This window comes from Hevea brasiliensis, chromosome 4 (genome assembly GCF_030052815.1).
Source record: "Hevea brasiliensis isolate MT/VB/25A 57/8 chromosome 4, ASM3005281v1, whole genome shotgun sequence".
Taxonomy (NCBI): Eukaryota; Viridiplantae; Streptophyta; class Magnoliopsida; order Malpighiales; family Euphorbiaceae; genus Hevea; species Hevea brasiliensis.
In genome coordinates this window covers 14,454,935-14,481,285 of record NC_079496.1, presented here as the reverse complement: position 1 = coordinate 14,481,285, position 26,351 = coordinate 14,454,935, and the positions used below count along the sequence as shown (strand labels likewise).

The 26,351-nt window shown below is 33.5% G+C and overlaps 4 protein-coding genes across 13 annotated transcripts in view; 1 reads left to right on the top strand and 3 right to left on the bottom strand.

Annotated features, from left to right (window-relative positions):
- Positions 1-1,369, bottom strand: LOC110632739 (uncharacterized). The gene is made up of 5 exons (XM_058146238.1): positions 1,243-1,369; positions 950-1,041; positions 708-813; positions 429-619; positions 1-222 (listed from the first exon to the last, which is right to left on the bottom strand). The coding sequence occupies exons 1-5, from the start codon at positions 1,367-1,369 to the stop codon at positions 1-3; spliced, it is 738 nt and encodes a 245-aa protein (XP_058002221.1).
- Positions 1,370-4,241: 2,872 nt separating this feature from the next.
- On the top strand, positions 4,242-5,406 carry LOC110632730 (uncharacterized). The gene has a single exon (XM_021781057.2). It carries the CDS (start codon positions 4,319-4,321, stop codon positions 5,345-5,347), a length of 1,029 nt encoding a protein of 342 aa, XP_021636749.2. The 5' UTR covers positions 4,242-4,318; the 3' UTR covers positions 5,348-5,406.
- Positions 5,407-5,633: 227 nt separating this feature from the next.
- Positions 5,634-9,713, bottom strand: LOC110632729 (probable galacturonosyltransferase 12). The gene is made up of 6 exons (XM_021781056.2): positions 9,098-9,713; positions 7,800-7,852; positions 7,533-7,688; positions 6,773-7,363; positions 6,370-6,672; positions 5,634-6,218 (listed from the first exon to the last, which is right to left on the bottom strand). The coding sequence occupies exons 1-6, from the start codon at positions 9,306-9,308 to the stop codon at positions 5,934-5,936; spliced, it is 1,599 nt and encodes a 532-aa protein (XP_021636748.2). The 5' UTR covers positions 9,309-9,713; the 3' UTR covers positions 5,634-5,933.
- A 3,994-nt stretch (positions 9,714-13,707) lies between these two features.
- LOC110632725 (helicase protein MOM1) overlaps positions 13,708-26,351 on the bottom strand; it is a 30,233-nt gene continuing 17,589 nt past the window's right edge. For 8 of the 10 annotated variants that reach the window (XM_058145384.1, XM_058145382.1, XM_058145385.1 and 5 more), the window contains 5 exons: positions 19,850-19,954; positions 16,011-17,897; positions 15,091-15,678; positions 14,775-15,000; positions 13,708-14,593 (listed from right to left, as the gene is read on the bottom strand). In XM_058145384.1, the coding sequence (XP_058001367.1) occupies positions 13,896-14,593; positions 14,775-15,000; positions 15,091-15,678; positions 16,011-17,897; positions 19,850-19,954 (3,504 nt within the window). In that variant the 3' untranslated portion in view covers positions 13,708-13,895. The remainder of the gene's footprint in view (positions 14,594-14,774; positions 15,001-15,090; positions 15,679-16,010; positions 17,898-19,849; positions 19,955-26,351) is intronic. The other 2 variants (XM_058145388.1, XM_058145389.1) reach the window with 2 other exon arrangements.

The window sequence follows — 26,351 nt, the reverse complement described above, 5'->3', positions numbered from 1 at the left end:
TTAAGGATTCAGAAAGTATCCGATAGCATGCAAAGGACGATACAATTGAAGTGACCATCTCGCATCAACAATCTCAAATTTTCTCTTGTATTTCTCTTCATTGCCATTAAATGAGTTAGCAATCGCTTCTTTAGCCCTATCCATGGCTTCATAGATATATCCCATGGCTGGTTTTTTTTCATTATCAACCAATCGAAGCACACGGATAAGAGGACCAGAAACCTTAAGAGCATAAACAATATGATTCTAGAAGGCAGGACTCAAAACCGTCCCTTCACACTTTTTACCTTTACCTCTTTAGCCCATTTACTAGTCGTCCAGCTTTCCGAAGTAAACATTTTTCTAATATTGGTCTTCTGAAGATGAATCATTCCCAGTGTAATAAAAGCAGTAGCAAATCAAGTTTGCCTTGGCCGTAGCAATTTTACTCCATTAGTAAACTTCCGCAACATATTTAGAACTCCTGAAGAGCCATATATGAAACTAATAAGCTCAACAACTTTGTAGAATGTTTCTTTGAAAACACGGATCTTAAAAATATCCTCCAATATCAAATCTATACAATCGGCTGCACATGGAGTCCAGTATAGATGAGGAAAATTTGCTTCCAATATTCTCCCTATCATAAACAAGTACAAAAATTCATTTCGTTAATAATAAAAATAATTTTTTTTTCAGAAATAGAAAAAATTAAATAAAAATTTTACCTGCTGCAACATTATTTGATGCATTATCTCTAACCACTTGAACCACTTTTTCAGGACCAATTTCCATCAATTCTTTTTCAATCAAACTAGCCAACAATGCCGCTGTCTTTGATTCATCATTTGCATTAACAAATTTAATAAATACACATCAATGAACATCCATAATTTTTTCATTCTTTTTTATGAGAGTCAAGAAGATCATTTATAGTTTACACTTTCTTGTTAAGTAACCAAACTCTAACTTCATGAAAACTTGGAGGTTTCATTTTCCTCTCATAATTTACAATTGCTCGAATCATTTCCCCGAAGCTATCATAATTCACAGCATTAAAAGCTATTTCCACATCATACATCCATCATGCTATAGCAACACAAGCATGCTCTCTTAACTCCTTCTTAATTGGACTATTTTCATCAATAATAGTTTGCCTCATATTTTTTTCCCATAACAACCGGTCTAGTGGATAAATAACAGTCAATAAGCCCTCAACTACTTTGGGGTGGTAAACTTTTGATTTTTTTGAAGCACTAGTACCAGTGCCACTAACATTAATTATTTGCTTTCGTTTTTCACTACTAATTTCTTGCATACACTCTTCCTCTTCCTCATTTTCATCAGACCCCTGTACTTCAATATCATCAAATTCAAGTGGTCTTTCCATTTTCATAACTGATTTTTGCTCTCTTTTTTTAGGAATGAATTCTTGCATTTGATTTCTTACATCTTCTAGACATTTTGGACACTGAACTACATTTTTGTAGCCTCCAGCAATGTGTTACTTAATTCTATTAATTCCTCCTTTAGAAACTTTCATACAGTACATGCATTGAAGGTCATTGGTATTATTTTCACTAACTTGAATTACATGTGCCCAACATGAGTTCGTCCTTCTACTATTAGTAGAAGATCCAGTTGTATTACCCTTATCACCTATTTATAATCTAACAAAAAAATTAACAATAATAAAAAACAAATTAAACAATTATTTAACAAGAATAAAAAGTAAAGTAATCAAATTATGCTCATATAAATTTAACAACTAATTAATAAAACAAGAAAAGAAAGTAAAACTAATCAAACTAACAACTAATTAACAAAAATAAAAAGTAAAAAGTAAATTAATTACCAACAAATTAGCAATGCCTATATAAATTAAACAATTAATTAACAAAAACAAAAAGTAAAATAATCAAATTAACAATAAATTAATAATTCCTATATAAAATAAACAACTAATTAACAAGACAAAAGGCAAAACTAATTAAATTAACAAGAATAACAATTAAAAAGTAAACTAATTACAAAAAAATTAACAATACTCATATAAATTAAACAATTAATTAGCAAGAACAAAAAGTAAAATAATCAAATTAATAATAAATTAATAACTCCTATAGACAATAAATAACTAATTAACAAGACAAAAAGCAAAACTAATTAAATTAACAAGAATAACAATTAAAAAGTAAACTAATTACAAATAAATTAACAATACTCATATTAATTAATTAATAAGAATAAAAAGTAAAATTATTAAATTAACAATAAAATAATAATTACTATATAAAATAAACAACTAATGAGAACTAATGTCTAATTAACAAGATAAAAAGCAAAACTAATCAAATTAATAATAATAATAATAATAAAAGATAAATTAATTACCATTAAATTAACAATACCCATAGCAAATAATCAAAGGAAGAAGAAGATGAGAGAGAGAGAGAGAGAGACATACCTGGACTGGATAGACTCGACGCAGCTCCTGGAGTTGATGCAGCTCTTTTCTTTTGCTGGCAACAAGTAAGTCTTTAGGGTTTTATATTTTTGTCTTAAAAAAAAAAAAAAAGGTTCTGCTTCGCTTGAAAGAGGCGATGCCTCTTGCTTGCTTGGTGCCTCACCTCGCTAGCCTGAGGCATCGACTCTAGTAGTGCCAAGAGGGCCGACCCAATCGAGGCGGCATAGGGGAGCCTTGCCTCGCCTGGGCACCTCTCACGTTTTTAATAACACTGGCTGCACAACAAAAATAGGGAACAAAGCCACAAAAGTCTCAACCATAATCAAAGCATAGAGGAACAAACATAAACACAATAGTCAAAAAGACACCAAAGAGGAACACTCTAATAGCCAAGTCACTAACTCCTTCGTTGCTTGAGTCGTTAATGAGCCTATCTCCAGGTCAAGTACCTGATGTTGCTATATCACAATGACCACCACTAGAAAGAGGAAAGTAAAGCTGAACACAAATGAGAGGTCCTGGATGACACCATTACTCACCACCTTCAGCCTGATTAACCCCTACCAGATGCCTTTCTTGGGACAAGCACAGGTCTTACTCCTCTACTCTGACCATGGCCAACTTCCAAGCACATGACAAACCACAGATCTCTAAGCCTTTGTTAGGAGGAGGTTTTTCAAGTTTAAAAACCTTGAGTTTGAGAGACAAGAAGGGTTTTTTAAAAAGTAAGGTTTTTAGAGTTTTCTAAAAACCTCCAAAAATCTTCATCTCCAACCCATTAATTTAGTGACTTTAAAACCTCTAAATACCTTGTAAATTTTCACTTCCTCTCAGACACAAAAAATTATGAAGGTTTGAAAAAAATAAAAAATCTTATTTTAAAAAACTTTTACTTTAGTATACCTCCTCCCAAATGGAATATAAAGGTCATTTTTCATCAAAATCAGATTTGTTAAACACAAGTCAAAATAGATATAAACACCCCAATCAGAGGTAGGGAAGGAATTCAAAGGCAGAGAAGGACTGTCCACACACTAAATCAGGGGAGGGTGTAGCCGTGGATTGCAAACCGAATGACTTGTAACAAGATATATATATATATATATATTAGAAATTAGACTTGAAACCAAACATGAATTTCGATATAGTTTCAGTTCTATTTTAGTTTTAAATTTGATTCTAATTTCATTTCAAATCTTGATTTTTATATTTAAAATTATGATATTTTTGTTTTCATTTAAACTAAAAAATATAATCTTAAATTTCTAATATAAAAACAACAATAAAAATTAATTATGTAATTTTAATTAAAAATACATATATAATTAAGAATTAAAAAATATATTATATGACTATTAACTAATATAAATATTAACTAACATGTGATTTAGTTATATACTTAAGTCATATAATTAAAGATTACAAGATGATTTCATATATTTAATATTAAAAAAATAAAAAATAATATTAAATTTTATACACTTGTAATTATAATTAGAGATAAATAAATTATATATATACATATATAATTTTATTTAAATTATAAAATATAATAAAAAATATATATAGTTATTTTTTTAAGTTCAATGCGATATTAGTTTAATTTTTAATAAAAAATAAAATTTAAATTAAAATAATAAATATAAATTTAATTTAATTTCGTTTAATTTTTGCGAAAATAAGTATTTTTTTTTTTTTTGAAACCCAACAACCATGTGACAATGATGATAAAACAGAAAGTATGGAAACTAGTGGGCCAGCCCAATGCAAGAATTATGCGGCTCTCTGTCAATTTGCCATAATATCTTATCAGCTATGGAGTTTTGCATCTGATTCTCAGCTACTGCATTCCTATCTAGTTAAAAGAATTTCATGGCTTCCATTCTTCTCAAATTTCATATGCAACCCTTTACAACTACTAATCTGTCAACTGAATTTCTGCAAAATAATATTCTGTTCTCTTCTCTTTCATCTCCTAAAATCCACCATCGAAGTCTTGATACTCGAGTATCTTTCTTCCCCTTCCACGATGATCGCTTCCACAGGCCCAAAATTCCCTCTCTATCCATTCACTCTTCCCTATCTTCCTCTACCCCACCTGCATCCAAAGAAGAAGCCATCCTTCAAGCCAAAACCTGCCTCTCAGCAACACTGGAAAAGCCCCTCAACAACCCCAAACTTGCTGGGAAACTCAAGAAACTGAAGCAACCCAGATTCCAAGTCGAAATCCCAGTCATCGATGACTCGCCAACATCCCTCTCCCAACTTGCTCTTGATGTTTTTGGAGAGCTACCCATTAAAAGAAAGGGCTTCAGGATCAAGATTCTAATACTCTGGCCAAGCCCCACATTAAAAAACATTGCAGTTGAAGCATTTCAATCTCATTCATCTAACAATGTTGAGCATTTTGACATATCTTCAGTTATAAATGGTGAAAACAGATTCTTGGGCTCTACTGAGATAGCTGTGTTTTTGGCGCCAGAGAGTTCACAATTGGCAGCTATAAAAACCATTACTGACAGTTTGTACCCAAAGCCAGTGGTGATATTCAACCCAAGATGGGGTTTTGAAGAGGAGAGCGATTTTGGTGATTTGAGTGGCTTTGCAGGCTCTTTTGAGGTGATATATTCATTTGTAGGGTTGGAGGTGAGAGGTGTTCTGAGCAAGCGAAGAGGAGTGGTTTTCAAGTGTGTGAGAGATGGGGTTGTGAGTGGTGAAAGATGGACAGTTCTTGTTGAAGAAGAAGGAGAATTGAAAGTTGTTTCAAGATTCAAGACCCGGCCATCCATAGGTGAGGTTGAGAATGTTTTGTATAATTTGATGGCAATTAATTCGCCAATAACAAAATCTGCCAAGTTTTTAAAAGATTTGGTGTCAAATGTAACAGGAAGAAAGAATTAGGGAATGGGGATATTGATTTTGATACATGTTTTTCTTTTTATATGATTGAAATTTTCTTATGAATTGTTTCATTGAATGCAATTGCTTTCTTTATGAATTTTTTGTGGTTAAATTTAACTAAGGTCACTAAATACAGCATTTTATTGTAAACATAAGGATGCTATCTAGAAAATAGAAATTGTGTTACAGAGAAGAATATAAATGGTGAAAAGTGGTGGCTGAGAGCTAGGGAGAATGCTTATAAGAGAGGAAATTGGTGATGAAAGTTCTACTGTCTACATAATGGTGAAAAACTAATTTTTGTGCTCATTTATTAGTTCTCTTTTAACCAAATAAAAAAGGCAAAGAACAGGAGGTTTTCAGACTTGAACCGTAGAGGAAGAGTTCCAAAAGAATAAAAGAGAACCAAAAAAAAAAAAAAAAAGCCTGAGGTTGTCTGATATTTTACATTGTGTAAAGAAGGCCTTTGAATTTGTGAAGAACTCTCCCCTCCTTTCTCTTTTTTGCTTTTTCCCTTCCTCATATACAGACATATATTTTTATCATTACGTGGTCTTCCACATTAATTTTCCTCTCAAAGTTCATGTTAAGATGCCCTAATATGACAGCCCTTGATGAACTTATCAGAGAAGTTGATGTACTTAGCCCACAATGGCCGGAGCTGAGGGAATGCAATATCTAGCCATGGCTTTGCTCTGCCATTGAAATGGATGACGCCAGCACTCTTAGCATCAGCTACACTTGTATTATCTTGGTATCCTAGACCTAGCATATGCCAGAAAGGATCAATAACGTGGACGTGACCATGGAATGCTATTAGCCCTGGTGGTAATGTTCCTAGCTGCCACAAGCTGAGATCTGATTTCAAGTTCTGCTTGCACAAGCACAATACCAGAACAAAGTTGCAACGTTATTAGCAAATTTAACTTGGCATTTGAAGAATGAGAAACTCAATAGGCAAATCTTGAAAAGTTCAGGAGCTCGAAAATGGGATTTTTCTTCTCTAAAACTATATAGATTACCTGTTCAACCCAGTAATGGTATGTGAGGCTTATGTTGGTCTTCCTCCAAGCCTCTAAATCGAAAATGTTCATACCGTACGCCCAAGCACACTCATTGGGATCGAAATTATTAGCTATCAAAGGATGAGAGAAATTCAAATAGCTCTTGAATCGCTTTGACATGACAAATTTATCTTCTCCTCTGCAGGTTTCTACAGCCCCATTGACCTTTCGATTCAGGTCAACGTCCCAAAGAGGCGAAAGATCGGTTTGCACTACTATATCATCGTCAAGAAACACCACCTTGTTCAGACTTGGGAACAACTGCAACCATTTTAGACCCAAAAGGTTATTAAACTTGCCAATAACCAGAAAAAAAGGGGAAAATCTGATCATAGTTATGCTTGATTAATTTAAATTATACCTCTGGAAGATGAATTCGGATGTGATTCATCACTGAATTGTACTTGGGGCTAAGTGCTTGAAGCTTAGCCGCGATAACAACAGGCTTTTCAGTATTATTTGCAACAATTGCTGAAGAGCCTCCTCTGAACTGTAACCTTACTCTTTGATCTTTCTCCATAGCTTCAAGAACCGGAACTTTACCCTTTGTAAACCAATCGAAATGATGCAATGCCTTGACCTCAATTATTGCAGGGGAGAAAGGGTGCAAGGAGAACCAAGCTTGCATAGGTGAATAAGTTTTCCTATCGGTTATTATATGAAGTACAAATTTTTGGGGCCGTAACGCATTTTGGACGAGCGAATTGGCGACAACAGCGGCGGCAAGAACGTTGTCTGAGGCGAGGACAAAGTGGAAGTATGAGTTGTCGACGAGGGCAGGGACAAGTTCTGGCGTTGGGAGTTGAAGGCGGGCGGCTGCATTGGTAGAGTGCTCATTGGCTAACCTTAGAGCAAGGCAGTGTAGCTGTTTTGGTATGCTGCTTGATGCTACATGCCGGTATAGATATTCTTGGATTTTGGCTGTTCTTGTCCTTTGTTCGAGCAGGGTCACCTGAAAATTATCATGATTAAAGAGTAAAGAAAGAGGGCCCAACGAAGGTTGGATTTAACAGTTAAGAATTCAACTCTTGATCCATCTCAGCTTGAGTTCCAATCTCGCTTACTATTATTAGAATATCTTCTCGGTAGCAAGAAAGAAGACTAAAGAAGAGACAGTATACCATTTCCCTGAGCTTGAGGGCAAAAGTTTTTGCATCTAATTTGGCGTCCTTCACTTCTGCCATGAACTCATCCAATGTTTGGGGAATATCATTTCTTCCTTTTAAATCATCTTGGCCAAGGGGTTCTTTTAGTACTTGGTATATAACTTCTGGGACCTTTTATTGCAAAGCCAAAAATTAATCCAATTAATTAATTAGTAAAACACTTTTACCAAAAATTCATGAAATAGCATTTAAAGCAAAAGTAATGCCAGGTTTAGAGATTACTGAGTCAAGCCTTCTTCCCAATATCCTTGGCCCTAGTCTTTTCCCCAAGCAACCTACCATTAGAACAAATTAAGACTTGGATCAATTATAATAATCCAGTCATCATATTAATGTAAGTCTACTTTCTATCTTATGTCTTTCAAGTTTATGAATGAATGAAAATATATTTATATAAGTACTCTGATTACTATTTCTTCACTTTTAAAATATAGAGAGTGAGAAAATATCGAATTTGAGTTCCTTTATTTATTTATTCTGATATTATTTATTTTTATAATTAAAAATAGAAATAGTTACTTTCCATTATGTATTTTATTTCATTATATAAATAATTATATAAAATTATGCACTAAAATATTATAATTTTATATTACAATACAAAATATATTGTTGTGGTTGGGTGTGAGATAATCTAGTCCCCTAATGATATTATACATGCATTAATTAATTAAATATGATACTTGTGGTGGGGGTAAATCAAAGTTAGTGGGCAGGCAGCCTCCAAAGACTAGCCATGCACCGACAACTAGTAATATGAATGGTAACCATGCAACCTTTTCACGTGCTAAGTGGCTAACTATGGTATACCAAACCAAACGTTTGTTACCATTAAGTATGTATACTGGTGAAATATGCCTGTCCCACTTGCACTTTTGCACACTAATTAAGCAAACTAATCAATTCCTAATCAAACCCTAACACGTATATTAATTACATAAATCTCACACCTTTAACACTAATGAAAAACAGGGACACATATGTCACTTGACATTGCCCTATTGCCACGTGGCCCATGCTTATTGGCTAATTTTTAGCGAATTTCAGCTGAACTATCTGTTACAGTATAATGTGTACATTTCAATATATAATAATATTATTAATAATATCACCTAGAAAAGGCATAAATTATTTAAATTAATTAGAAGTAATTTAGTAGGCAGTGGAGTATGATTATAAACTACAATATTTTATTTAGGTTGGCAAACGGCCTTTTCGATGCAAAACGTACATGGATTTTCCATGATAATTTAAACCTAACTAGATTCATATGAAAAAAGCCTTGGACAAAGTGTTTAACTCTAATGATCATTAAGCTTAATTAATCTCTCCCTAAATTAATATTACGGTTGTAGCTTTATGTTTGTTCACTTAGAATTCTAAAATCAGAAGTGTTAATTCCTGGTTTTGCAGGCACATAAATTCTGCTTAGAACGCTATAATCAAAACAAGAAACAATGGAAATTAATCAGCATTGTTAATCTGCTAATGAAAAAGAGATAAAGAAAGGCAGAACATACCAAGAGTAGAGCACTTGGTTTCTCCATCAATGGTGTCGATAGTGGACAAGACGAACACAAAGCGAAGAAGAAAAGTGAAGAAGAGAAGAGAATAGAAGAGCATTCGATAGGAAACCCTTTTACCTCCAACATTCACTTTGATAAATTCTCTAACACCTTTCCCTGGAAGAACTGTTACATGCCTCAGACTTGGAGATATATGAAGCTGCATTTTATTAATTTCAGACGGCAGCAGAACCAGCCAACACCCACACAACCAAGCCAGCTAGCAACCTCACCAGAGAATAGTTTTGTTTGTGTGTTGAAGGGTATGGATGGTTGGGTAGTTTATTTCATGAGGGAAACACTCAAAGTGCAAGAACCCATGCGGAGATATGTTGTAAAAGGAAGGATATGATTGGAGTTTAAGGTAGCTATCAGTTACCTAAACTTGCTTAGCAAATGGGCTAGTAGTTTTTCTTATATATTCAAAATTTTATTGGTGTTTAATATAGCAGAGAGGAAGAAGAGAAGAGGGTTGTTAAGGAGAAAGAGACATGAGACTTAGAACTAGAAGAGGATATATGGGTGTTTTTGGTTTTGGGGATTGGGCTTTGGCTTAGCATTGAAGGAGGGAAGTTGAGACTTGAGACAAACAAGACTCCTACAAAAAAATAAAAGAATATTGATATGAAAAGTAGTAATTTTTAGTTTGGTGTAACTTAGCTTTGCCTACAAATGAAGGGTTTTTATTTTTATTTATATTGTGGCATAAATAAAGGATTTTTGGAGTTTGACAATACATGGCTTCTAAATGGAAAATGACTCTTCTTCTCACTTCATTGGGGGTTGGTTTATGACTTTTTTGGTCTTTTGAGTACAAACACAGGAAAGGAAAGGAAACTATCTACATTAATTCTTCTTCAATAACAAATCACTTCTCAAGCCTTTCTAATGTAATGCCTTGTAGGGAAATTTATGAACAAAACTTTATATTTGTCTTCATTTGGTTCTCAAAATTAAAAGTGGAATTGTTGCATTTATATTTGCCTATTTTATTAAAATCAAGATGAAAAGCGAAGTAAGACTATCATGAGTATTTTCACCGGTGATTATTTTTTTTTTATTTTTTTTTTTTTAAATTTCTAAATTTGTATCTTTTTGAAATAGATATGTATTTATCTTCAGTCTAATTTTATTAATAGATTTGAATTTTATCGCCTCCTTTAAAAGGATTTAGTATCTCCTCTTGTGTAAGGATTTGGTATTTTCTCATTTTTTGAGAATTTATCGTTTCCTTCACTTTTATCATAGAATTAGGTATTTTACTTTATTATTTGAATAAGAATACAATGATAAGAATTACAAATTTTCTCTTTATAAGAATATCAAAATTTAATGATTTTAAGATTAGACTCATGCAGAGACTGTAGAGTGAAACAATGGTAGTTTACCACCAAGTGGAGCATGCTTCTAATTGAATGACTAAATCAAATGCTCTGTTAATATAATCAGATTTTTCAAATTAAGATAATTGTTATTACATTTTATATAAATAATTTATCTTATAATTTTTTTATGCAAGACCGTAATAGTATGAAATTTTATACTTTAAAATTGTATTATATCTCAATTTAATGAAAGCTCTATCCTTTATTTTCTTTAAACAAAAAAAAGAAATAGATTCGAGTCCTCACTCCTTCAAATCCTCTACTCAAAAGAAAATTGAAATTATATAAATAAATTTTAAAAAATAAATTATATATTCACGTCAAAATTAAAGGATTTATGAGAAAAGATATAATAATAAATCACATTTGATGCTACACATTAGTTGAAAGGATAGGGGCAATTCCATATCCTCTGATCCCAAATAAGCATAAGTTTTTCATTATCAATTTAGCTCTCAGATTTTCAATAATAATTATGAACAACTGATGTGACCTCTTACCTTGTTAATAGTGATTGTTTTCTTAATTAGTTGAAAATGTATTTTTTTTTCTTAATTTTAATTTAGCTGGTTATAATTAATGTAATAATTTTTAATCCTAATATCTTTGGAAAATTAAAGGAAAAATAAATCTCTGCATAACTGAAAATAATTAATTAGGGTTCAAAATTTGGGAAATAAATTCTTGTTGTTCAAATCCTCTTTTAATGTGGGTATACTCTTGACTTGTACAATATGAAATTAATTCTCTAATTTTCATAATTAACCTAATTTTGCAAGATGAATACCATATGTAATCACTAATTTTATAAGTATTTTCATAAAAAATCATTTAATTTTAAAGAGGTTTTTATGTTAACTTATTAAATTGTCAACTATTTTATAAATAAAATTATTTTATTTTATTAATATTTTTATAAAAAAGAAAATATGATGCATAAATATATCCAATTACCTTTCTCGCTGTTAAATTTCTCTTTTTTTTTTTAATTTTTTCTCCACCAATAATTATTAATTAAGTATTTTATTTGTAACATAAGTGATAGATTAACTTCGGAATTATTATTTTCTGGTTACAGTAACTTTTATAAAATTAAATTGATATTCAGTGAGTTTTAATTATGAAAACGATCATAAAATTGAAAGTTGAGTAACCGCGTGTGATAATTACCCTAACTTTGTATACTTATGTTTCATTAAAATTTTAATTATAAAATATTTTTTAAAAAAATCTTCACTATCAGTAATTAATATTTTAATAAAAAATTTATATAAATATAATAAAATTAGTCTTTAAAAATTTTTTTTTATAAGTGATGCTTTATCTTATTAACATTTGATGGTTTATATTATTAACATCTGGCTTTCTAAAATTTTTCAATAAATTTATTTAAATTATTTTTTTTATCCTCTTTATTAGTTATGTTATTTTAATTTTTTTCTATAATTATATAATTATTAACAATGAAAAAATTGATTATTGAGGCATATCTCAACTACACAAGGGTCGCTATATGCACTTGACAATTAATTATGTCAAAAGGGAAATAGAATCGCAAATTAAAGAATTCATGCAAGATTTTTTTTTTTTTTTTACAAAAATAAAAAGAGAGAACTTAAGGTAAGTGAAAGATATAATATACCATAAGATAAATATAATAAAAATATAATATTAAAATAAATATCTGCTAATAAGATAATTGATAAAAATATAATAAGTTAATATTAAGAAATTTATATTTTTATAATATTAATATAAAAATAATTTTACATAAAAAATTTCATATAATTAATTTTGATTAATTTAAGATTAAGGTTTGGTTATTATAAGTAAGACAAGAATAAGCTTACAGGAGCATGAAGGAAATTATTTACCAAAAATGTGGAGCTCCCCTCCATACTCTGTTATCATAATATTTTTTTTTTTTTAATTTATTTTAACATTCTAGGGTGAATAAGAGGGAAAAGAAAATTTAAAAATGGAAAAGATAATGAGATAAACAGTGGTGGATGCAGGATAAATTTCTCGAAGAGTCATTGTTAATTGTTTTATTCTAATTATTATATTTAATTTGTTTTAATAAAATTATTTATTTTTTATTTTTTTTTTATTAACAGCCATTTAGATCAGAATTTGATAAATTTTTTGGTGAAATTTATGTGTTTTATGTGACTTTAAAACATAATAAAAAAAATTATTTCCTTGGTTAAATTAAAAAATTAAAAAAAATTATTTTCATATTGCTTATTATATTTATTAATCTTTATTTTTAAATAAAAAATTAAAGAAAGAAATAAATTTAATCTGACATGGAAAAAATATAATTTTTTTATGATTTAAAACCACATAAAATATGTAACATATGATTTTTAGCGGAGATTGTAATGGATTCTAATCTAAATGACTGTTAATAAAAAAAAATTAAAGTAAATTAAAATATAATAATTAAAATGAAATAATTAACGAGATTAAATGCGGTAAAATTTATCCATAATCGTAAATGAGGGGTCAATTGTTCCAAAAATATAATTATAAGAATATATTACATTTTATTTATTTTTTTATATTTTGACTAAAAAAAGTTTACGAATCCGTCAATGGTTATAGATTATATGATTTTTATTTTTTTACATTTTAAATTTTAAAATTAAAACTCAAAACACTTTTTTTTAATAAATATACGAAGCTTCCACTTAATTATTTTTTCTCTAATTTGAAACACATTTTTATTGATGAATAATCAATATCTATATGTTCTACCAAAAAAAAAATATTATATAGAACTCTTTGAACAAAATTTTTCAAAAGAAAAAAAAAAAAAACCTTAATTAAAACTCCAATGTTTCTTATGCATATAGAAAAAATTAAATAAAGAAAATAGTGATTAATTAGGCTTCGATCGTGTCTTGACCACAGCAACATCATCGTCATTTTCAACGTGATTAGCAAGAAAATAATTTCTTTCAAGTTAACATAATAAATTATGATTGCCATATGCCAACTTATGCTCTCTCCAAACAAATCTAATATTGCCACACGTTGAAAACTTTTCCTCTCTTGATAATAATAATAATAATCCAACTTCGCAGTCGAAAGTTCAAGATATTATTGTTTACTGGGCTGATTTATACAGTGGCATCACATCTATGGTGCTTGAAAAATGAACGACAGGTAGGAAAATTACGTTTAAGAAAAAATGAACATAACGAGAACTGAACAGTTAGAAATTCTGCACAGGTCAGTACATCCAGGGAACTCCCTCTAAACGCAAGAAAGCGCAGAACTCAAAAAATGGGCTTCAGAAACTGAAGCTCAAAGGATCCCCATGATCAGTATAAAATCTAAGGCGTAAAATACATCACTAAATGTCAATCATCATCTGACAGACAAACAACCTCAGTTGTTGGACATGTTACATTTGTACTTGTATTATTTGGCACTCTAAGCTCAGGTGGGACCAAGGTGTCTGAGCTGGAACCCAAATTTGTTAGCGGGTGCAAAGCATAGGGTGAGTTTGTACTTGTTTGATTATCCACATCCATAAGCAACTCAAGTACAGATAGAGATGAACTAGAAAGTGCTGGCAAAGTTCCTGCAGTTTCAGGTCTCTCTGTAAAAATAGGATGATGAGATTGCTGTGCAGATGGCTGTGGTTGCAATGGAAGCTGGGATGGCACTGCAGAGGCTGTAGGGGGATGATTGGGCATAAGTTGACTAGGCATCCCAACTGAAAGAGAGGGACGACTTGTTGCAACTGTCGATGCTGAAGATCTGAAAGGTTGTAGGTGGGGGGCAGGAGCTCGAATTTCGCTGCCAATTTGGAGATTACCAGTGGCAGGGGAGATGGAGCTAATTAGAGGTGTTCTAGTTAGGGCACCTGTGAAAAGTGCCGAGGAATGATCAACCACCTGCAGAGATGGAGATGCGCTGTGTGAACTGGAAGCAGCAATCTGTGGGCCACCTGTAGGCGGAACAGCTGAAGACAGACCAGTAAAGCTGGCATTCCTCTGTGCAGTTTGCTGCGATGATAGCTGAAGCAGCTGTTGCATGAAACTTGAGGCCACATCTGACAAGGAAAAAATGGTCAGGAGCTGAATAGTGACAGAAGCAGTACTAAAAACATCTTAACTGAATCAGCTACCCAAACTATTGATCAATATCTGAGTTGTTAAATGAGTAGGTTCCATGATTTCTGTTTACATTTTTGTTAAATTTTAAATCGTTTAATAATCACAGATATTACATACCTCGCTGCATACCAGCTGCAATAGGTGACCTATTATCCATACATTTAGATCTGAATGCCTCAGCCAAGATCTTGTTCATAAGAACTTTGTTATGAATTGTATCCAGTTCTTTTTTCTTAAGGAAGAATTCAGATTCTATCTCCTGAAGTTTAATCTCATACTTTCTATGAATTTGAGCAATAACTTCCTCTATCTCCTTTTCACAGTCAGATTTCAGGCGCAGCTTCTGCAAAACAGAAAAAAGAGTTTAATCCAAGAGACAACATCTAAAGCTTTGTTAGCATAGAAGAAATTGTCAAGTACACAGGAAACTAACTGTGTCCTTGTGAGCATTGATAATCAGGTCTGTTTCTTTGCAAATTCTCTCTAGTTCTTTTTGAAGTGGATCATGATACAAAGGTAGAGGGGGCACTCGGACAGGGGGTATAGTCTGTGCAGTACGATTATTAACTCCAGAAGAAATGGGTGCAATCCTTGTGTCTGAAACATGCATCCCAGATCCACCAAGAGGAATTTCACTGGACAGATGTTGTGCAAGGTGCGTTAATGGCTCCAAAACAGCTTCATTTGAGCGTTCCACCTGGTCCACTACTATTTGTGTTGAAGAATCAGTGATGTTGCCAGTTATATGAGGTTCACTGCCTGGCTGATGTTCAATCCCACTAACTGAAGGAAAATCCATGGCATCAAGACTAAAAGCGGAATCTCTGGATGGTGACAACAGCATTTCCTGCAAATTCTCAACAATTGGTGTGTCGCCATTAGTTTGATTTGAAACTACATCATCTGGATTGGGTACTGAAGTCTCAACTTGTTGCAAAGAATTATGACTTCCACTTGTGGATGCAACTCCATCTTGCAATCCAGTGGATACTGTTGGAATAGAAGATTCTTCTTGAAGTGCCTAAATAAGTGAGGATTTCTAAGAGATGAGTCCTAACTTTTTCCAGAAGAAAATTCAAAATAAATATATAAAAATTCCCCTTAACTGATCAGAAAGAGTACATTGTGCCTATAATCTATTTCAACCCTATTGCAAACTACAATTTTTATTTGCATCCAGTATGCAAGAATTGCCTAACTCATTAATGAATAATGAGATGCACATATAAATTTGGAATAAAATTCAAATGAAGATACATGCTACTGTAACTGTAATGTGCAGATACTATTATAACTGTAATGCATGGATACCAACAAGACTACAATAAAAAAAGTAGCAGACAAATAATAAACCTGATTCAATGGCACTGGAACATCTTGAGCCAAGGCAGGTTCAGGCTGGATAGGAAGTGAATTTACCAAATGCGGTTCTTGGGGATGATGGTCTTCATTAATGACAGGAACCACTCCAACAACCTCTCTACCACTGCTACCACCCTCCACTACTTTAGGAACATTTTCCAACAACTGTGATGAAATCATTCCATCCTCCAGATCAACTCTGGTACTAGAGGATGAGGCCATGAAACAAACACCATTATTCCCTCTACCAGTACTTGCTCCCTCAACTGCTTCACCAGTGGCATTTTCAATAACTCCGGATGGAAGCTCCAGATCCTGCCGATTAGCTCCAGCAGTTTCATCCAGTGATTGAGAGTCTTGATTATCAACAGTCTCATTAGCTAGAACCTTTCCATCCTGCTGTTTACCAGTTTCACCAGCCTCGACGGCTTCACCTAGAGAAGTTTCAGGAACTACTGATGGAGCCTCCCCATCCTGTTGGCTAACTCCAGCGACTTTATCTGAAAAATCAGAATTTTGATTGCAGGTAGTCTTACCCATGACAACCTTCCCATCCTGCTGCTTACCAGTTTTATCACCCACTAATTTATTTGAAGCATTTTCTGGCACTCCAGATGAAACTTTTCTGTTTTGCTGGCTTACAGCAGTCATATCAGAAGGCACAGCGTGAACTTCAACTTTCTCTCTAATGATGGAGTTGCCATCATCAATGGTCACATTACAAGCAATTTCAGGCACTCCCATGTTCTCCAGGCTGCCAGTGGAACTGACATTCTCAAGCACTTCCACTGGAAGCTTTCTAGAAGACAAATTTAATTTAGCTCCATTAGAAGCTAGCATTTGTTCTCCACATGAAGATAAATTTACACGTTCAACATTTTCTGATCCATCCCTCATGCATATAGCCCTGGAAGCTCTCAATGGAGCCTCTCCATCAAGCATGTCTGAATTAACTGTACAAGGAATCTGCTCATTTCTATACAGTTCCCCAGAGCGTATATCCTCCTCATCACTTGAACTAACAGTTTCAGGAACTTCCAGCAGAACCACCCCATCTTGCATGCTCTGGTTTCCTTCAGGATTCTGTTCTTTCAAATGAGAATTCAAAGAGACATCATTTTCTTGATTATGTCCAGTTTCATTTAAAGGTGGCTTATCTATTAATTCCACCTTTGCCCAGGATTTCACTCCATCCACCCAACAAGCTTTTCTCTCATCCATCTTCTCCCTTGCAGCCACCTGAATTTTCTCAAGATTTTTACGGCATTTCTCCGTCTCACACTCAAGTTCTTCAAACTTCTTTTCATATTCAATGTCCAGTAACTTAAGTTGATCTGTTCTTGTTGAACTAATATTAAGAAATCGAATAACAGCTGCATCCGCTTTTTTAGAATTCTCAAGCTGTGCCTTCTCTTCCTTGTACTTTCTGTCAAGTTCCTCCATTTCTTCCTTTTGCTTCATTAAGAGCTTCATCAACTGTTTATCACATTTTTTCTCAATATCTTTGATACTTCTCGAAAAATCTTGCAATGCCAATCCAAGTTGGGAAAGTACCTGATCATCAAAGAATTCTTGACTATGCAACAGATCTCCAAACCCTACTTTCATCTTTTGCAGGGTAGATGGTGTTGGCTGTGAAGACATTGCATGTGAACAATCCTTGTTAAGAAGGTTAGTTAATGATTCAGATGTTTTAGCAGAGCAGTCTAGCGTAAAATTCCCTTTATGATATAAAAACATTTTCTTCAAACACCGCAGCATTGAATACACATAATCTGCTTCTTCTTTCTTGCAGCTGAAATTTAAATGCTGTTTTGCAAGCACAAGCGATCCTTTGTGATCAAGTTTGTGCCTTAGCATAGAAGCTGCAGTCCAGCACTGAAATTTGAACAGAAGAGCAGTAGAGTAGAAATGTTAACCAATATCATCTGAATGTGCATGCACCCAGAATCCCAGAATAAAAGCAAGGTCAAAATTAGATACACTAATAATTAACACAAATAGAAATATATGCATATCAGTATGCATACATGGATGCAGAAGCACCTAAAAAGGGAAGGCAGTCACATTGGATAGAGCGCGACCCATATTGAGGGTACAAGAACATTAGAATCGACTTATTCTAAACCAATTTTTAAGAAAAACAGAATTACAGAAAGAAAAGGAAAGTAATAAAGAGGCTGGTTCTCAATCGACAGTTAACACATCCTGTTCTTAGGTACTATCTAATTTAATCTGCATTTGAATGCAAGTGTAATTTCAGTTCTCTTATTCTTGTTTTCCAAGTGTAAAAATTAAATGTTCGTTGCATGCTTTGTAGCATGGTATTTTCATCCTTTTCCTTATGAAAATAATCTAGTGAAAAAAAGACAAAAGAAAGAGAGTGGATGAAGAGTGGGTACTTTCTATGCACACTTGCATAATTCCATATATTCTCCTATATTAAAGATGAGATATCCAAAGTTATACAAACTACCATAAAATTGAACTGTTGAGTCACACAATGAAGCTATGAAAAAAAGTAATTGGGCATAGACTAAGGGACACTACTAAGATATTGGAGAACTAATTCGGCTTTACTCCTGCTAGGTCTACTACAGAGCCTATCTTTCTAGTAAGAACAGAAATTTATAGGGAGAGGAAAAAGGGTCTTCACATGGTATTCATTGATCTAAAAAAGACATATGATAAGGTTCTCTGGAAAGTTCTTTGATGGGTGCTAGAGAAGAAAAGAGCTAATTTTAAAAATATAAAGGTTATTAAGGACATGTATGAGGGGGTGGTCGCAAATGTAAAGACAGTGGCAGGGGACACAGACGAGTTTCCCATAATAGTAGGTTTACATCAAGGATTGACTTTGAGTCCGTACATGTTTACCTTAGTTATGGATAAGTTGACTAGTCAAATTCAAGATGATGTTCCATGGTGCACGTTATTTGCGGATGATAGCGTCTTAGTGGATGACACTAGTAAAAAGTTAATCAAAAGTTGGAGTTTTGGAGAAAAAATCTTGAGAGCAAAGGTTTTAAACTATGTAGAAGTAAGACGGAATATATGCAGTGCGAGTTTAGCTCCCGTAGAAGGATGGAGTGTAGAAGGATAGAGGTAAGGTTCATTTCGATGGAGTCTCGGTGCCTGAATGCAATCAGTTCAAGCATCTAAGTTCTACATACAAAAGAACATAGTTTTAGATGAGAATATAAGCCATAGGATCAAAATAGAATGGATGAAAGGGAGGATTGCGACGAGTGTATTATGCGACTATAAAATCCCAAACAAAATGAAAAATAAGTTCTATAGGACTATGGTCAAACCAGCTATATTGTATGGGAGTGAATATTGGGCATCTAAGGTATGGCAGAAATGCAAATTTTAAGATGGATGTATGGTAAAATGATTATGGATAAGATTAAGAATTATCACATTCATTAGAAAATCCATATAACATATATTGAAGACAAAATAAGCAAGAGCCAACTAAGATGGTTTCGTCATGTCTCCAGTATAAAGTGTGATAAGTTAGTAAGGGAATGTATGGGAAGGGGGAGAGGAAGACTAAAGATGATGAGGAAACTAAAGATGATGTGGAAACATCAAAGAATTTACAACTGTTGAATACTGATAAGGACTTGGTGTCTACAAAGCTAAATGACAAAAAAAGATTCATATAGTCGATCCCAACTAGTTTGAGATTAAGGCCTATTTTGCTTGAACATATGTGCAAGTTTCTATTTTAATGCAAGCAAAGAAGTGGTTGATGATGATATGAAAGATTTTATCAGAAGAAAATTAATGATCATACAGCATATGGACAAAAGAAATTTTCTAACCAGGGATATCTGAAATGCCTGCAGAATGGTTTCTGGTTCTCTGCTAACATGATGATTATTGATTACATATTCAAGGAAACTATGAACCATAGCCTTGACATCTTCCTGCAACAACAGAAAGGCACACAAATTACGGAACGAACTCTAGTAAATATGCTTGAGTCAACAATGAATATTCTTGGGATCAACATCAAAGGTTATTCATAGGAGAAAATTAACATCTGCAGATCATATGAAAATTTGAGTCTAGCATAACAGGGTATAAACAAATTCTACCTCCAGGATTGACAGTCTTGACTGTTCAAGCATAAAAATGCAGCACTGGCAATTATCCACCAAAAAAAAAAAAAGAACTTAAATGTACCATTTCTATCAATACACAAATTCATTATTACAATGGACTTAAATGGACAAATTCAGGGGTAGGCCGGTAGGGGCAGATTAGCACAAGTAACTACTTTAAAAATAAATAAATAATAAATTCATACTTAAGTATAATTAAAAAGTTTACGTAAACTTTAATATGTTTAGACGTAACTGATTAGAGAACAGGAAGGAGAACCAACATATTTAAATTGGATAAAAATTTGAAACTTTTAAAATATTTGACTTCAATAACACAGGCTATATGAAAAAACACATTAGCTGTAAAAAGACCATTATTTACCATATTTATAAAATTTTATAGCAATAAAAAGAGGGGGAAAGTGTTTTTAAGTATCATTCAAATGTGTGGATGCATGCATGTGGGTGCGTGTGCGTCAAAGCTCAACATGCATATGCCATATTGCCATTAACCATAACCCACAAACCTATCAACACTATGTTTTGGAGAAGTGCAAGGAAGTAATGTAAGGTCTTTTTAAGGGTAAAGTAAGGCAAAGTAACGGAAGGTAAAGTAAGATTTTTTTTAATCTTATCTTGTTTGGGAGGAAAGTATAGTAAATGATCGTTTAGTAACTTTATATTGTTTGGAATGAAGCTATGGAAAAATAAAGTATAAAGATTACAAAAATATCCTTATTCTGTAAGAAAATATATTTTAACATTTAAATTGATCATAATTATTTTTCAAAAATATTACATTAAATTATGTTGCATTATACCTTACTAAATTTAATCTAATAGTTTTATATTTCAGTGCTCTATGTGGTATGAAAATGACTAAAACAGAATGATAATACTTAACTGGTAATTTAGGCTCAAATGAAGCAATGACTAACCTATTTAGTATTTTTTTAAGTGCAAAAAAATAACTCTTTCATTTGAGCCACCCACATGGATTGGTCGATTCAACCCGTCTAATCCGTCTAATTTCTTTCCAGACATAGTCCATTTCTCCTAGCCATTGAATTGGAGAAAAACCATTAAGGCCATCATCAAATTTGTGATAATTTACTTTTTCATGCTTTTACCTTGTAATAATTGAATAGTAATTATAACAACATTAATAGTGTTATAATTGAGTTTTATATAGTGAAAACAGAGAAAATAAAGAGCCAACGTAAAAGAGTTAATTTAAAAAATATAATGAGGACAATATGGGTAGTACAAAAACTATTATTTATTAAAACTTCAAAATCCACCAAATTAGTGAGTTTAAAAAGTAAAGGTTTTGGAGGTTTTGAAAACGTCAAAAAACCCTAAAAAACCATACCTCATTAAAAAAACCTTGCACCCGAACATATCAACTATGTACACATTATCTTGAAAACCCACGCCTTACCTCCAAAAACCTGCTCACAAACATTGTGTAAAAGAATTGGTTTTATTTGCCGCATTTCCACATTAAGCATCCATGATATTAGGCAAAAACACTATCCCTACACAAAAGATTTATTTCAAGTCCTATCTTTTTACTTAAGCCATGTATCAACTAAATAACTCATGGTGTATTATATTCACAAGGCAGAGGTGAATCAAAAGGTGGGAGTTATTCAATAGTATCCCAGAGTCCAAAAGTTTTGGGCCAAGCACAGCCAAAACAAAACATAAATGAATGCCAAGGGCAGACAAGGAGGTGCCACAAAGGATTAGAGGCAATCTATTTGAATTCTTGTTACATAAGTACAATAAACAATTGAAAACGCATCCTTGCTAGGATTTTATGTTAACTCGTTAAAATCCCAATTACGACACATACTAATACTATGCAAGTGAGTGCTAGGTGGCAAAAGTATGTCAACAAAATGAGCACAGGTAAGATAAGATCAACATGTAGAAACACAAGAATGGATGAGATAATAAAAGAGTGTATCCAATAAGAAAAAGAAAGCAGAACCATTAAGAATAAGTTGAGGTTAGAGTTTAGACCAATGCATTATACTCAAGTAAGGATGCATCAGTTTGGAAAAGCAAGCAGGTTCAAGTAGCAGGAGATGAAAAAAGGGGGAAAATAAATAAATAACAAGAAAGTAGTAAAAGTAAGCAATCTCAAGTAGGAGACAGAAATGGGGGAAAGATACCAAAGAATAGCTGTAAGAAATTATTAGAGCTAATAGAAAGCTCAATCCTAAATATAGGGGAAAAATCAATGTAATCAAGTCCAGTTAAATTGAAAGTGAGTGTTTATTAAATTGAGTTTAGCAATAATGAGGAGCAAGATATCTTTCCCATGAAAGAAAAATGCATCAAGGAAGATAAAACTGAAAAATAAGAGCTATATCTAAGGGGACACAAACACCTGCATATCACACGATGTTAGTGATTAAAAGAGAAATGAAGCGTCACCAGCCGCACCAGGGTGAGAAAAAGGCAAGAAATTGAGAGAGAGAGAGAGAGAAATTGAGAAAAAGGAAAGCTAACTTAATTTGTTTTCACCTTTTGGTATCCACATGATGACTAGAGAATAGGAATTTGAATTTGCATGACATAATGAATGAAACTGAACAATGCATTTAGAATTTAAAATTATATTATGTGCTTTATGGTTTTTGCTTTAACATTGTGTGTTATTAGAGGAGCGCTTTTGATCTTAAATCTTAAAACATATAATATATTATGAAATGTGAATAAGTGTTATAGGAAGTCAATCCTATAATTATGTAATAATATTCTTTCTTAATTAGTTAGCTAATTAGTTAGCATAATTAGTGGGATATCACCCCAATTAAAATACTTAATTATAGGATTCAGAATACTTAATTATAGAATCCTTTGTATATAAATACCTTGTATTTCATTCAACAAAATACACAGAAAATATTCACTACCTGGTATCAGAGCTTTGTTAGAAAATAATTCTTTTTTTCTATCAGAAGCGTCACTCTGGAGTTAGGTCACCATCTCAAGGTGACATTTAAGTCTCACCGCCCACCCAAGAAGGAAGGTCCCTTGCTGGAGACCTCACCTAGGAAATCTGGTCACCAGAAGACCCGCAAGTGAGGCTCACGCGCTGGTACAAGCTCCTATCACTGTCCCACTCGCCCGCGCATGGAGGCGCGTCTGACATCCTCTGCCGCTCCCATTGCTCTCGCCAGCGTCGCCTTGGGTGTATATTGCATCCCTTTTAGTTGTTTTGCCATAGGTTGCCTTTGTGGAGGTGATTTGTCATGGTCCACCTACTGTTGGGTATGTTTCTGGCTTATGTTACATTGAACTGCTTTAAAATTGTGTCTTGAAGTGTGTCTGCTCTGTGTTTATTGGTTTGGGAAAGGAGATTTCTGTAATTTGCTATTGTGAAATTTTTTTTAATAGCAGAAAGTAAAAGTGTAATAGCTTATGTGATTCATGTGATGACTAAAATCACGGAACACAAACTTAATGGTTCTAATTATCTGGATTGGAGTAAGACGATTCGGGTTTGTTAGCGGAGTATCGACAAGGATGATCATCTCACCCAAGATCCACCTACTGATGATACAAAGCAAACTTGAATGAGGGAGGATGCTCGTTTATTCCTGTAAATTCGCAATTCCATTAACAGTGAGGTAATTAGCTTAATTAATCACTGTGAGATTGTTAAAGAATTGATGAATATACATTTCTGAAGATTTAACCCAAAATCGTTTAGAGTGGAGAAAGCGAATCCATATAGCCGACTCCAAATTTTTGGAATAAAGGCTTAGTTGAGTTGAGTTGAGTTGTAAGGCATTTTATCGTGCAGAGAAACAAGATATGTCCCTCAGCCTATTTTATGGATTTTAAAAGGATCTATGAAGAACTTAATGTCTTAATGCCGTTTAATCTTGATGTGAAAGTTCAACAAGCTCAACGAGAACACATGGCTGTCATGAGTTTTTTGGCAGGTCTTTCCCCAGAGTTTGAGACTGCTAAATCTCAAATTCTTTCTGGTTCTGAAATTTCATCTCTGTATGATATTTTCTCAAGAGCACTTCGTACTGAAGCTCCCCAATTCTCCCAATCTGTTAACAGTGCTCTTGTTAGTCATACTGACAGTAGCAGGCAAAGTCATAAAGAGGCAGTAAAGGAGGGTATAGTGGCAATAGAGGTAACTAGCGTAGTGGGGAGGTTGCCCCTAATCGTGACTCGGGAGGAATTGAATGTTACTATTGCCATGAGCCAGGTCATACAAAAAGGTACTATCTGAAACTTCAAAATAAGAACCCATGACCTCGGATGGCCAATATGATAGTTGATGACTCTTCAGTAGCTCCTTCTGAGAAAGCAATTTTAGAATCTACTGAAAAATATGCACAGTTCTCACAGTATCAGGCCTCTCTAAAGTCCTCTAGTTTTCCCAGTCACTGCAATAGCTGAGTCAGGTAAATCTACTATATGTCTTGTCTCCTCCAAATGGGTCATTGATTCTGGTGCTACAGACCACATGACAGGTAATTCTAACCTTTTGTCTACAATTCAACCTCATCATCCTTCATTCTCTGTCGTTTTAGCCGATGGGTCCAAATCTTGTGTCATTGGTTCTGGCATTGCAAATCTCACACCATCCATTTCTGGATCATCTGTTTTGTGTCTACCCAAATTTGCCTTTAATTTACTCTCTGTCAGTAAACTTACTCGAGTCTTAAATTGTAGTGTCTTATTTTTTCCTGATCATTGTTTGTTCCAGGATCTTACGACGAAGCAGATTATTAGTAGAGGATATGAGTCTAGAGGCCTCTACGTCCTTGACAAACAAATGTCAAGATCTCTTGTGTGTTCTAGTATTTTAACTCCTATTGAAGTCCACTGTCGGTTGAGACATCCGTCTTTATCTGTCTTGAAGAAGTTATGTCCACAGTTTCAGTCTTTGTCAGTTTTAGATTGTGAGTCCTGACAGTTTGATAAACATCATCGTTTGCCTAAAGTGTCTCGAGTCAATAAACAGGCTTCTTCCCCTTTTGAGTTAATTCATTCTGATGTATGGAGTCCATGTCCTGTTATTTCAAACTCTGGATTCAAGTATTTTGTTACATTTGTTGATGATTATTCCCGTGTTACTTAGTTATTTTTAATAAAGAATCGTTCGGAATTGTTTTCTATTTTTTGCGCCTTTTATGCTGAGATTCAAAATCAATTTAATACGTCTGTGCATATATTAAGAAGCGATAATGCTAAGGAATATCTTTCTGGCAATTTTCAAACCTATATGTCACAAAAAGGCATTCTTCATCAGACATCTTGTGTTGATACTCCATCCCAGAATGGGGTTGCTGAAAAGAAAAATAGACATCTCCTTGAGGTAGCACGGGTACTCCTTTTTCAAATGAAGGTTCCTAAACAGTTTTGAGCTGATACATTTTCTACAGCTTGTTTCTTGATTAATCGTATACCATCATCTGTCCTTAATGCTGACATTCCTTATACCATTTTGTTTCCTTCTAATCTTTGTTTCCTATTGAACCTCTTATCTTTGGTAGTACTTGTTTTGTGCGAGATGTTCATCCACAGGTTACTAAACTGGATCCCAAGTCTCTTAGGTGCCTCTTCCTTAGATATTCTCGACTTCAAAAAGGCTACAGATATTTTCTCGAACCCTTAATCGTTATATTGTGTCTGCTGATATTACCTTTTTTTAATCTACTCTATTCTTTCCTCCCTCACCTATTTATGAGAGTCCGAGAGAGGAAGATGATCTCTTAGTCTATTCTGTCCATCCACTGTTTAAGTCCTCACCCAGGTCCTCAGAATTCTCCTCCACCAACACTAGCTCAACCCCCTTGTCCACCTGCTGTTCATGTTCATTCTAGGAGATTGGAGACTCTTGACTCAGATCCTTCACCAACTTCTTCGTCAGAAGATCTAGTTCCATCCACTGCTCCTCAATCTGACTTAGATCTTCCCATTACTCTTCACAAAGGTAAACGTCAATGTGCTTATCCTATCTCTTCCTCTGTGTGTTATGATCACTTGTCTCTATCATCTCGTTGTTTTATCAGTTCTCTAGATACTATTTCTATTCCTAAAATTGTTGCTAAGGCATTGTTCCATCCTGGCTGGCATGTTGCAATGGAAGAGAAAATGGTGGCTTTAGATACTAAGGGTACTTAGGAATTGGTACATTTGCCCCCGGATAAGAAAGTTATTGGATGTAAATGGATTT

Coding starts and splice junctions, on each gene's coding strand:
- LOC110632739 (XM_058146238.1), bottom strand. CDS start 1,369: ATGGAAAGACCACTTGAATTTGATGATATTGAAGTACAGGGGTCTGAT. Junction 1,042..1,242: donor AATTAATGTTAGTGGCACTG/GTACTAGTGCTT, acceptor ATGTGGAAATAG/CTTTTAATGCTGTGAATTAT. Junction 620..707: donor ATCAAATAATGTTGCAGCAG/GTAAAATTTTTA, acceptor TGTTTATGATAG/GGAGAATATTGGAAGCAAAT.
- LOC110632730 (XM_021781057.2), top strand. CDS start 4,319: ATGGCTTCCATTCTTCTCAAATTTCATATGCAACCCTTTACAACTACT.
- LOC110632729 (XM_021781056.2), bottom strand. CDS start 9,308: ATGCAGCTTCATATATCTCCAAGTCTGAGGCATGTAACAGTTCTTCCA. Junction 7,689..7,799: donor TGGGAAGAAGGCTTGACTCA/GTAATCTCTAAA, acceptor TTGCAATAAAAG/GTCCCAGAAGTTATATACCA. Junction 6,219..6,369: donor ACCATTACTGGGTTGAACAG/GTAATCTATATA, acceptor TTGTGCAAGCAG/AACTTGAAATCAGATCTCAG.